This window comes from Monocercomonoides exilis (genome assembly GCF_001643675.1).
Source record: "Monocercomonoides exilis strain PA203 chromosome Unknown scaffold2-2631571, whole genome shotgun sequence".
NCBI lineage: Eukaryota > Preaxostyla > Oxymonadida > Polymastigidae > Monocercomonoides > Monocercomonoides exilis.
Genome location: NW_027150547.1, coordinates 676295 through 689436, shown reverse-complemented (window position 1 = coordinate 689436; position 13142 = coordinate 676295). Strand labels below are relative to the sequence as shown.

General features: G+C 33.0%; 4 protein-coding genes across 4 annotated transcripts; 3 read left to right on the top strand and 1 right to left on the bottom strand.

Moving 5' to 3' along the window:
* Positions 1 to 479: 479 nt before the first annotated feature.
* On the top strand, positions 480 to 2394 carry MONOS_6642 (uncharacterized protein; the record flags this gene model as incomplete). The annotated part of the gene is made up of 4 exons (XM_067876888.1): positions 480 to 582; positions 636 to 1175; positions 1229 to 1492; positions 1769 to 2394. 4 exons carry the CDS (start codon positions 480 to 482, stop codon positions 2392 to 2394), a joined length of 1533 nt encoding a protein of 510 aa, XP_067735671.1.
* Positions 2395 to 8514: 6120 nt separating this feature from the next.
* Positions 8515 to 8856, top strand: MONOS_1964 (uncharacterized protein; the record flags this gene model as incomplete). Its single annotated transcript, XM_067871851.1, has 1 exon — positions 8515 to 8856. One exon carries the CDS (start codon positions 8515 to 8517, stop codon positions 8854 to 8856), a length of 342 nt encoding a protein of 113 aa, XP_067735670.1.
* Positions 8857 to 9107: 251 nt separating this feature from the next.
* Positions 9108 to 10021, bottom strand: MONOS_1963 (uncharacterized protein; the record flags this gene model as incomplete). Its single annotated transcript, XM_067871850.1, has 3 exons — positions 9108 to 9326; positions 9745 to 9937; positions 10008 to 10021. The coding sequence occupies 3 exons, from the start codon at positions 10019 to 10021 to the stop codon at positions 9108 to 9110; spliced, it is 426 nt and encodes a 141-aa protein (XP_067735669.1).
* Positions 10022 to 11777: 1756 nt separating this feature from the next.
* On the top strand, positions 11778 to 12914 carry MONOS_1962 (uncharacterized protein; the record flags this gene model as incomplete). The annotated part of the gene is made up of 1 exon (XM_067871849.1): positions 11778 to 12914. One exon carries the CDS (start codon positions 11778 to 11780, stop codon positions 12912 to 12914), a length of 1137 nt encoding a protein of 378 aa, XP_067735668.1.
* Between the last annotated feature and the right edge of the window lie 228 nt (positions 12915 to 13142).

Genomic DNA, 13142 nt, shown 5'->3' with positions numbered 1-13142 from the left:
AACAAATCAATAAATAAATTTTTTGAAAGAAAAAATAACTAAATAAAACCATGAATGAAGGACAATCATGTTAAGTATTCTTGCAATATATAATTTTATAGGTGCTTCAATCTTTTTGGAATAATTTTTTAATGAAATATTGCGAACAATAAATGAGAAACCTGTTGCTGGGCAATTCCTTCAAAACATATAAGCATTGATCCAGGAGATTGTTGAAATGTTGTAATATATTTTTCATCATCTGGATATAATGTTGGATTTGTTAAAAGATTTTTTATTGATTGTAAAAGCCTCTGGAGTGCGTTTTGTTCATGAGACATTTCACAAAAAAATGATATGGTTATCGAAAAAACGAATTTGTTCTTCATTTTGAATAATCTTCAAACATTATGCTCATTTCATCTTCTTTTTTCAATTTGACTTGAATATTCGAAAAGGAAAAAATGGGCTGCGACACTTTATTTTTTAAGCCTATTAAAATGGTTGCTGCTGCTTTTTCGAGTTCGATTTGCTATGGAAGGGGTGAAAAATCTTTGCCTTTTACATCAGATGAATATAATAGTTCTGCATCATTTTCGAAGAGTTTGTAAAAATTATCAATTTTCGTTGTGTTTTTATTTTAAATTTTTGAGTAGGATCACCAATTTCAAATCGGAAATATATGGCAGTTGTTAGATTGAAATCTTTACATGGTCGTTTATGGGTAAATTTTGAAAATGAAAAGAGAGCTTCGATTAATGATGAACTGAGTTCCGTTTTGCGTGAAATAAATGAAATCTACAGCATAGACGAACCTCTCCCTCTTGAAATTTATAACGCCGTTGAAGACATTGCGATTTATGGCTCTTTGGAACATGGTCAATTGAATATGTTTTATTTTGCCTTTTGCCGATCCGGATTTCTTTCAAGGTTGGAGAGAGAGCTCAAATCTATTTGCGCTACTACTAAAAGTTATGAGCAAGATATCTCTTCGATTAAGTTAGAAAATGAGTTCAATGTTACTGTGATGCTGTGCTATCTGGCTATTATGAAAAAGTGCTTGATTCCATCGTCTGTTGTACAGACAACAATTCCATCACTAATAAAGCATTTATACACAAGTGGTGATCTTCGTGATAAAATAAAGATTGTGGAGCATATTCTTGTTGTATTTAGGAATCTTGCTCAACACTTTGGTTTGAATAAATCATATTTTTTTTTTAATTATAATCTTTTATGAAATTTTTAGAAACGCTAAAAATTCTAAGATCGTTACAAATTGATAGACAGATAATGGATATGATAATTCATTTTGTGGTTGCTTCGGAATCAGAATCGCATTTTGACGCTGAACAAATCGACATTTTTTCTTCAATTTCAACTTCTGCAAAATGCAATCTTTGCTGGATTTTTTACTATTGCGGAGGGTGGAATGAAAATCGCGTAAATGAAGCAGGCACAGTTGAAATATCTCGCATGGTTTCAGATGTACTAGCAACCGTCTTAGAGGAAGGTGAATGGAAGCATACAGATTCAAGCAACACGATGGAAGATATCGTCAATTTAATCTGGACCATTTCTCAATCTTCGAATCATGCATTGATTTTATTGTCTCAATCAACATCCCTTCTTTCTCTATTTTCCTATTACTACTCGCAGGTAGGCAAAACGTGGATTGTTAATGTTGTTGATCAGAAACACAATGATGAACATGAAATAATAAGCACAAAAAAGTTATCAGAATTGATAATTACGTGTTCATGTGTTATGAAACGAATTTTTTGCTCAGGAAACGAATCTGCTGTGAAGGCTCTATTTTCTTCGGAGAATGAAGCACTTAAATGTCATCTTCCTGCAGATGAGGCTGAAATAGTTATGCCAAAGCAGCAGCAACTGGATGTTAAGCCAAGCTGCGAAGAAAATGGAAACATGTTCCATTTACTTGGCAGTCAGTGGATTTTGGATGCGTTTGAAGTCCCATTAACAGAATCACTTGTAAGTGTGATAAAGGAATTGGTAATTCGAATTCAGAAAGAACAAAGTTCAAAAAAGAATGAAGAGAAAGGGAATGAGAAAATTGATGAATGCCGAAATGAGATGAGCAGTAATGAATTTGCGGAAATGAAAGAAGAAGAAGAAGAAGAAGAGAAAAATGAAGACGTTATTGTAAAGAGCGAAATTTCTGAAAAGGACATAGATCAATTAGAGGATGGGGGTGTGGAACATCAAAAAAATTCAACTGAAAATGAAGAGCTTGTTGGAGAAGGGAAGTCATTTTGGACTAATTTGAAGGATGATTTATATGAATCAGCCGAAGAAGACGGGTGGAGCGATATTGTTGATTCTTTGATTCATCACCAGTCAAAACTCATCCAAACATCAACTACACAACATATTCGTCCATTCTTTTCGTAAGTATTTTTAATATTATTATTATTATTATTATTATTATTCAGATTTAATGATTTAATGATTTAATGTTTTGCTTTACAATTTTTATTGGCTAAAATTCTATTTTCAGTTTTATTCATTTCTTTCATGGAATTTGATTTAAGAAATGTTTTTGTAAATATTATGTGTTTTCGCATTTTTCTTTAAGATATTGTTGTATTCAGTCTTTTCGTTGATTATTACGCATTTTGATGCGTATGACCTGAAAGTATTTTTTTTTTCGAATTGGAATTGAATCATGTCTTATATATTTACTATGTAACTTGAAGCGTTACTATGTTGTGTGATTGTTGCGTAATCACTTTTTAAAGAAAAAATTAGTTTTTAAGTGTATTTCACTCGATTTCACATCATTTTGTGTACTCTTTTACTTGTGTTTTTGCTTTTATTTGGTATTAACCATTTTGTCATTGAATATCGTTCGAGGCCTCGTCCTCTTATCTTCATGATCTGAGGAGGATACCAATTTTTGTATGCGCATTTATTCGGCATAATGTTGTTTTCTTATTATAAAAAAAACATTTTTTTTAGTATATTTATTTTGGTTGGTTGATATTTATTATTCATATACATGACTATATCTGTCAACCACAATTTCTGAAATCTAAAGATATTCGTTTTTGATTTTATTTTATTTTATTTTTTTTTTTTTTTTTCAATCATTTACAATTATAGAAAATCACGTAATTGTGTTTTGACTGAATTTTTGGAAGTTATATATCTTTGTTTCCAATTGATCTTCTTTATTAATTTGTTAGCAACAATTCTTATTGATAACAATATCATCAGCCTCTTTGCAATTAGAATCTTTTGATGAATAATTTTTATTATTATTATTATTATTTTAGTTTGTGCATGAAAGGAGTATCAATATCAAGTAAATTTATGTACATGCTAAATTAACTTGAATTTTTATTTTAGATTGCAGAATTTAGCCATTTGCTGATTGTTTATTCATTGTAAAATGTTTTCGTTTTTCATTCAACTTTTTTTTCAACTTTTTTTATGTTTAAGAATTGTCGGGGTAAATACTTATCAAAAGTCAATTCTTGTTTTCATTTCTTTTTTGATAAATAAGAATCAACATTTAAGATTTTTTTAACTTTTGTGAAGTTGTTTTTAATTTATTTTTTTGCTTAAAAAATCTTTCAAATCATTTAATCATTTGTTTATTTAAAGTTTATCAGCATTTTCATTCAAGGGATACACCAAAAAATAATTCAAAAGAAGAATTTTTCATTCAAAATAATTTTTTTCTCAAAATTTCATTGGTAAGAATTTAAATAAAAAAAAACTTTTTCTTAAAAAAAGAAAAAGATAAAATATTTTTTCTATCACACATAAAGTTGATGTTTGTATTGTTTTGAAAACGTAAAGAATGATGAAAATCTGATTGGTTTTTTTTATTGTCATAGGTTTTTCTTGTGGAAATTTCGGTTTTGAATTATGATTGGATTTAATTTTTATTGACACGGATAAATCATTAAGCCAGAAACCGACATATCTGTCTTTATTTCACATCATTAATTGGACCTTATCTTTTAATTAATGTATTTAACATTTGATTGTGAATTGTTTAGCCAAAGATAAAAACACATTTTCGTTTTCAACGGACAAAAAAAAGTTAAGATTTTTGAAATCATATTATTTCATACAAAATTTTCGATTCATAAATCTATCTTGAATGTTAACAAATGAACAGTGAAAAGAGAAAAAGCTTATTTAAAAATTTTTCATCTTTCATTCATTTTCAATTTTTTTAAATAGACAGTTGTGGTAATTTATGCATTTGATCACATTATCTTTTACAAAAAACTTTCAATCTTTGATAAATCAACACCTCGAAATTAGATATGATTTTAAAAATAATCAAACATTTATCAAAAAAAGTTCAAATTTATCCTTTCAGATACTTAACATATGTAACTTTTCAAAAAGAATAATACAAAAGTTAAATATTTGTTGAATAGTTTCTTTTGTTTTATTTGCTTTTAAAATAAATATTTCATATTTCGGTCAAATTTCTGTTCTCAGCCACCAAATTTCACTGTCACGAAAACATGATCTTGACAATGTTATTATTTCCATTTTCGTGAAGTTTCTTGAGTAGGAACAGAAAATTGATAGAAATATGAAATTTTTATTTTTTTTGAAACTTATTCATAAGAAACTTTTCAAAAAAAAATACATATTAATGCAGGCGTTCGTTCATAATGTTTTTTCTGATCCACTGTTGTGAAACAATAAATTTTCTTTGAACAAACATGAAAGAAAATATTTTTATCATAGAGTTTATTTCTGTCATACAAGCTTTATTCTTTGGATTTCATGTTGTTGTAGATGCTTTCAATGAATATTAACATTAAAGAAGACCCAAAAAGAGAAGGATAATTGATTTGTGGTTGATCGAATGATACCATGTTTCGTTCGATCTTGCTTGTGAGACAGATGAACAATTATTTTATGTTTTATTTTCAACAAAAATTTTTGAATTTGTTTGCTATTCAAAAATCATTTCCTCATTCATGTGTGTAATTCTTTTTGATTTCATTATTTTTCAAACAAAATTAAGAAAAGAAAAATTTGTCGCAAAAGCTTTGAATTCAATCTGATGCTTTGCAAAAACATCAATACACTTTCTATGTGTCAATATTTTTTTGAAAAGTTCCTTTTGTATAATTTTCAAATAAAATAAAAATTTAATAATTCGATCAAATTTCTGTTTCCACAAACGAAACTTCACCAAAATAGCAATAATAACACATCCAATATTTTATCTTCATGACAGTAAAATTTGGTGAGTGGAAACAAAAATTTGATTGAAATATGAAATTTTTATTTTATTTGAAAATTAATCTAAAGGAACTTTTCAAAAAAATTTTGACATATCTTTTTGTCACATCATATTTTTCAATGACAATAATTCGAAAGGAAATATCTAATCTGTGAAATTTCTTATGTCAATGACCGAAGACAAGAGCAATATGCACCCCCCGCCCTCCTCCTCTTCGAAAGAACACAAGATTTCAAAAATTATCACACATGTGGGTGATTCTTTTTGAAAAGTTACAAATGTTTAATTTTCAAATAAATCTTAAATATCATATTTGGCTAAATATTTTGTTAACAAATATCAAACTTCACTTAAATGGAATCTATTTCTTGATAATGCTGTTTCAAACATTCTTGAGGAGATTTGTGAGCTGAAACAGAAATATGAGTAAAATATGATATTTCAGATTTATTTGTAAATCAAACATTTGTGACTTTTCAAAAAGAATCACCCATGTGTGTTTTTCATTATCACTATTTCCCTATCTGCTTTTTGGTATTTTGATTTAACATTATTGTGTTATTCTTTTGGATAAGCTGCAACTGTTCATTTTCAATTTTTACAGAACATTTTTATTTTTTGTTTGAATTCACAACAATCTCTTCAAATCTCTCAATGATTAAAGCATCTTCCCTTTAACAGCGATTTCAAGCTTTTGTTCAATTCATGAAATCGAAAGAAAGGCATAATGTCACTTAATGATATTCACTGAAATCGAAAAAAAACAACATGGTATGTTGACAAATATTAAATCATTGTTTTTAATGCTAATGATTATGTGAGGAAATGTTTTTTCATGAAATCGAAATAATTGGAAAATTCTTTATTTCAAATAATTAATGGGACATGATAAAAAAATCAAAATTAGAAAAAAACACATCAAACTGAGATCCGATTATGCAAAAGATGAAAAAAAATATTTTTTGATTGAGATGTTTATTAAGGAAATGGAGATAGTGATAATTGCTTCAAAATGCATTTTTTGGTTGAAATTCGAATAATGATAAAAAAGAAATGATTTATTTTTTATTTTTTGTCAAACACACACTTCCGCAAACTTTTATTGTACAACACGTGCTTCAGACAACAAATATGGGTGATTATTTTCGAAATCACATTTTTGTTGCAAAATAATCGATTCGAATAATTTTCTTGAACATCAAAAAAAGAACACAAAGAAAGGAAAAGACTTTCAAATGACATAATCATCTTTATTTCGGCTTTAACATTTGTTTTTAATACAGATGAAATAAATTCATCATTCGAATACAAAACCTCCATGAAAATAGAAACAACCTTTGAAAAACAAACATACAAAAAAAAGTTATGATTTCAAAAATAATCACCCAAATAATCAGAATGTGGGTGATTTTTTTTGATATCATAAAAAATTCCGACGTTTGATCAAAAAATATTTTCATAATGGGTGTGGTGGGAAAGAATTTTATATTAGAAATTGCATGAAAATATTGTTAAATATAATAATGTTATTTATTATTATTTGATTTTAATCTGTTTTAAATTGTTTCTATTACAAATTTTGAAAAAAAATTAAACAAATTATTCGAAAATATCAAATCTTCAGAAAACAGAACAAATAATCAGTTTTCTTGTTTCAAAAACATGAATAAAATTATTTCCATAATGCTTAAGACAATTTCTATAGGAAAATATAGCAGTAGTTTCGGTTATTGATGTGTTATTATCAAAATGGAATTATTAATCTGTAGCCATTTATTGAAATCTCTCAATTTTCAAAGCAGTTTTCATTTTTAATGATTCAACAACAAAATTATTATCATATCAGCAAAAGTGAGCAACTTTTTTTTATTTATCAACAAATGTTTCTCAGAAAGAAACACATCAAAAAAATTTATCCAAAAAAGTTATAGAAAAAAATATTAAAAGAAAATGTTTTGACAAAAATATATGCAAATCGGGAAGCGTAACTTCAGACTTATCAAAAGCTCCCTAAACGTTATTACAACTTCCTTACAGGATATCCACACTTCTTCTCCTTCATCTTCCTCAAACTTCCTCTCTCGCTATCCTTCTTCCACTTCCTCCAAGTTGGTGCTGCCTTCTGTTATCTGGACTGCAACATCGTTCAATCCTTTGCTGCGATAGCTGATCTGCCTGTTTGCTAAACTTCTAAATTCACTGATAACTCTACATCAATTGATAAAAAAAATCTTTCTGACTTATCGTTTGAGTCAGAAGTTTGATAGCTTTTGGTGCATTCTGCCGCTTGTGCAGCTTCCAATACAACTGGCCATACCAACAGCGTAACTCATGTTGCAGCTGGAAACTTGTGGATTAGGAAAGATTATTTTTCAGGATGATAATATTCAACTCTGAAAGTTTGATGCTGAACGACTTCAAAATACGTGAGAAATTGCGAGCAGCATGTTTTCATTTCGACAGCGTGAAGGCAGCAGCGTTGTTCAATGAAGAAAATTGATTTCTGAGCATGTGCAGAAGTGGATTTGAGATGGAGCGCAGGTGAATATGGCAGAGGTTTGAAAAGGCGAGGCAAGTCAGGGAATAAGAAACCAAACAAAGTCCAAAGGAGGTGGTGTTGCAGACGAGCTGGCGACAGGGGCTGTCCTGCTAATAAACCGTTCATTATTTTGAAGTGTGCAGCCTCGACTGGGAAAAGGGAGGCACAGTGCCATGACTTGGGTGGTGAAATGTTCTAAGATGCAACTGATGTCATCAAGTAGTTTGTCCTTGTGCATGCGATGTTTGCTGGATGCGATACGAGGAAGAACAAAAAGAAGTTGACACGATGAAGCGTGCTTCAGGCTGTGATGGATATAGGACATTTTTACGGGATCATGATCTGCGCAAGCCTAAGCTTTCTCAATAAACTTTACGGATTTGAGTTGGACGCAACTGATTCGTCTCGCTCCATCTCTTTTGTGAAGTATTTCTGGGCAATCATGGTCAACAAGGCGTTTGTGAAAGGAGACAAGGGCTTTAATTTCCTCGCAAGCAGGCATTCGGCTGAACCATGTTTGGAGATACTTTGTTCCATTTTGCCTGGAGTAGCTGTTGGGCATATTATCATAAATTCTCACGCAATGTATCTGCTCCGGCCAACCATCAGAGGTAGCGAGATGTTTGTCGACTGCACCGAATTCGAAAATACTCTATTCATTTCCCTATCTTTAACCACAGCCGTGCATTGAACGATGCCTTCGTGGATGAGGATGTCTTTATCCAGTGCTCCAGCATCCCTGCACAAATAAATGAGTCCATCTTTTCCCTCGACTTCACCCATCCCTCCCTCGCCACAAACACATCCATCAGCTGCTCCGACTCCTCCCACACCAACACCGACCCCGTACTTGATGTCGACCTCCTCCCCTTCATCACCTTCTTCCGCGCCCACCAGATATTCGTCGAATAATACACCGACTCTTCTTCCTGCCAGTACTGCTCCCCGCTTGCCCCCTGCGCTTTACTCTTCACAGCCGTCCTCCATATCTACCACGCCATCTGCAACGCCTTCTGAATCTTCGCCTCCTCCTTCTTCGATACACCGATCTCCCTTGCTTTCATCCGCGTCGTTAAACCTCGGGAAATCTTGAACTTGTTTTCTTCGCCACAACTATCTCATTGCTATTGTCGCTTTTCTCAACAACTGCATCCTCACCTTCTGCAATTTTTTTTTTCTCTCTTCCTTCGCATCTGCACACTCTTCCCTCTTTTCTGCAGCCGGCAAACATGCCCACCTCAACTCCGCACTCTTTTGTGTTTTCATGAGAAAACTTCTTTATCCATCTTCTATTAAAATTTCGTCCACCTCTCCTGCCCCGCTCTTCGTGCTCTACAGGCTTCTTCATTCTTTCTCTCCCGCACCAACCTCTCCGCCATCAGTGCTTCCTCGCACCTGTTCGTGTTCGACGATGGCTTCAGCTGCTCCATCGTGCATCTCAACACCAATGATCTCGCCGTTGCAGCTGACAGCGTTGTTCTTCTCAATACCCTCTGTAATCTCCCTTCTTTTCTTCTTCTTTTTCTTTTTCTTCTTCTTCTTCTTCTTCTTCTTCTTTATTCTCTGCAAAATCAATTAGAAAGCTTTTTCATCATCAGTGTCTCATTCTTTTGTCACTCCTTCTCCTCCATTTTCCACTCTTGCATATCCTCTTCAACATCAGCCACTTTAACATTCTGCCGTATTAAAGCACACCGCCAGCCGAATCTGTGTTCCAATTTTTTCTTTTGCGCCTTCTCACGATATCTTCAGTGAGAATACGAAAGTGAAAGAGCAGAAGAAAGGATGGAATCTTATGATAGAGAAGAAGCAGCGGAGGCAGTAAAGGATGGAGAAGGAGATAGAGAGAGGAGAAGGAAAAGCAGAAGAGAGGAAGAGGATGAGAAAGAATGAATGGAATTAAAAAAATTTATAATCTTCCTTTTAAGACTTTTTCCTTTTCCCGTAAAACACACACACACACAGACAGACACAGACAGACTGACAGACAGACAGACAAATCTATTGCTTCATCTGCTTCTTCCTCATCCTCTTCTGCTTCCATATATTCTCCTCTGTCTTTATCTTCTCCACCTTTTTCTGCGCTTTTTTCAGGAGCCCAATCCCGTCGTTCATATTCATACACGATCCTTTCTCCAAACCACAATTCACTTCCTTGGCACCAGACGCTCCACCTGCATACACCGTGTTTGCGTATTGTCAACCGAGAAATATAAACAAATCGACATCCCAATCGCCAAATACATCTTTTCTACCATATTCAACAATTGAGTTGTCTTTCTGAGTGATGCTTATCATGAAGGCGAACAAGGGTTCCTTCACAGAAGAGACAAGGGATTCACACACAAAATACACATCCTTTCTGCCTCTTCCTCCAATACTTTCACATCAGCCGGTGAACTTGGTGTAAAAAACATAACGTGTTTCAAGAAAAGGTTTGCGAGCTGAAAGAGTAATTAGGTTATGCTGCGAGATGAATATCACAGAAAGTGCTAAAGATAGAAGCAAACAACGTTGGCGATATTTTCTAAGGAAGGATTTGGATATTGAAAAGATGAAACAAAAGGAAAAGAAGTTACTGATGGAGAAGGAAGTTTGAAAATCATTTCCTTTTAAAGAATGAGGAGAAAAAAAACAAGATAGAGTCAGTTGAAATCATCAATTGAATGATTCCCCAACTTATCTAATTCATTTACTGAAACAATTTGTCCGCACAGCCGGATCGGTGATTTACCAATGCTGTTGAGTTGGGAAAAAAAATAAAAACTCACAATTTTCATTTTTTAACAGTCAAACAAATTTTATTACAAATAACAATCTTTTAAAATCTTTTTCAATAAAGTTTTCAATCAATTTGATCGTTTTGCGAGTTTCATACTTCATTTCATTTTGAAAAAGAATTTTTCAATCCTTTGTTTTTTTTTTTTTGAAATTTGATCAACACATTCATTTGAGCAGAAAATATCAAAAAGGTTTGTTTTTTTATTTTTATTTTATGAATAAAACGAACCAATTTTATGATAAAAAATTTTAATGTCAATGAAAAATCAATTTTTGTTCAGTGATCAAAAAGTTCCACAATATTTATTATTTTTCCGATTTTTGATCTTTTTTTATGATTTCAAAAAAAATCACCCATGTGGTGTTATTTGTGAAATTGACAAAATGCTATATTATACTATTATGCCGAAAGAAATGTTTGTTGTGAAAATTGTTCAAAATCAATGAGATGTCCTGATGAAACAAGAAAGTTTTAAGTGTCGACTTTTCAATAAAAAAAAAGACTCTTCGTGATGAAAGAATAAAAAAATTGAGTCATTAGGAATGAGTCACAGATAATCACATAATAAGAAAATAATAGTTGTTAAATTTCAACATTCAACTTATAAATAAAAATTTATTAGAATGAAAAATGAGAATAATACCATTATTAAATGATTCAATACGTCATTGCTGTTTTTATTATCAATGCCCGTGAGTTGAAGATTTATCTTCGCAATCAGTAGCATAATATATAAAAAACCGCAAGTGAAGCATAAATTCAAATATTTCTTATCTCTTTTAAATTAGAAATGATCACATTTTTATTTATTTAAATTTCACTGTCACATCCTGCTCATTTTGCAATTTGTCCCTGTGACCATGATAGAACTGTATATAGCATGCTATTCTAAAAAGTTTGCTTTGCTAATTCCAATTTCGCATTACGTTTAGCTGCAAATTGTGGAGCTGTTTTTATCAGTAACTCATAATTTTATTCTGTTCGTACATTCCCAAAAAACAGAGTTGAAAGTTGTTCAATAACAAGTTGGAGTGGAACTGGATGATATTTAAGGCTGAATGACTTGTCTGCGTCTGGCCAATTCCTGTTTTCAAGCTGCAAGTGCATCGCAAATTCTGGCGGAGATTCATCTGACTCTCTCACATTTAATTATCCTCCAAGCAACAAACTAGAGAAATTATTGGTTAATGATTGCCAGTTTATCAGAAATAAATTGACTGTCTCTACTAATTATGGAGGTGCTGCAATATTTTTCAGACACATTATCATGGATGAATGGAACAAAATTTATCACTTTCTGTTTCTTTGATGGAAATACAGCTGCAGATGGAAGGGGAAATAATGTGTTCTTCAATGGAAGCAGCATCACCCAATCTCCGTTTGAGAATTGTGGCTCAACAACTCTCTCACAAAGAGTCTGGAATTGCGGAACAGCTGATAATGTCGAATATAATAGCTGGCTCCCTCTCATTACAACATATAAAATCGTATCAAATAATGGAACAAACGTTGATTTGTGTGGACCAACACAACTTAAGCCATGCTCCACAATTGAGTATGCTCTTGAATGCATGACAGATGAACTAGATGCCTCCCTCAGCCTCCTCAGTTCAACATTTATTCCTAATCAGACACTCACCTTCAGCGCCGTTGGCACCATTATCACAGGAAATGGAACAACCGCCACCACCATCGCCTCCAGTGGCATTCCCCAACCACCAAACTCACATTCACAGTCATCACAGTCATCATCATCATTTTCATCATATTCATCATTTTCATCTGCATCTTCTTCACCAGATCCATCTGCCTCGTCTGCCCTCTTCCAACAGACTCAGGGCTCCCTCACAGTCTCTGCCCTCGCCATTGCTCACAACTCCTCAAATCAAATCACCCCCATCCTCTTCCACCTCTCCCAAAACTCCCCTTCCCTCAACCTCAACACAACCACCATCACAGGAACAACCTCCATAACAACAAAAACACCCCTCTTCTTCCTCACTGCTGGCTCCCTCGCTCTCAACCACACAGCAATCACCCGTTTCCCCCTCAACAGCCAAAGCATCTTCCACCTCATCTCCCTCACAAATCCCCTCACCCTCAACTCCCCAACATCACCCACATCACCTCCACAGCCTCACCCGCCAGCTGTGTCCTCTCCTCTGCCACCTCCCCTGCCCTCTCCCTCTCCCTCACCAACTGCACCATCACCAACATCAACTCAGCTCCACAACATCATCAGACTGCCACCAATGGCGGATGCATCTCATTCGCCTCATCTGTCTCTGTTATCACATTTTCTGTTTGAAATCCCTTCTTTGCGGATTTTGTGTGAGCGGAATATAGTTAGTGCTTTAGAAAAAGAGTAGAAAAAATTAACGGAGAATGACAAATGCTCAGAGAAACAGAAGCAAAAACGAAAAGAAAAATAAATCATTTTGAAAAGATGTTGGAGTTATTGATTCGATGAAGAAGAAGTTAATGGGGGAAGAAGAAAATAAAGAAGAAGAAAAAGAAGATGAAGAATGTGGAAAGAGAGATAAAATAAAGTGTAAGAAAGAGAAAAATTACACATTTTTATAATTGGACTATCAAAC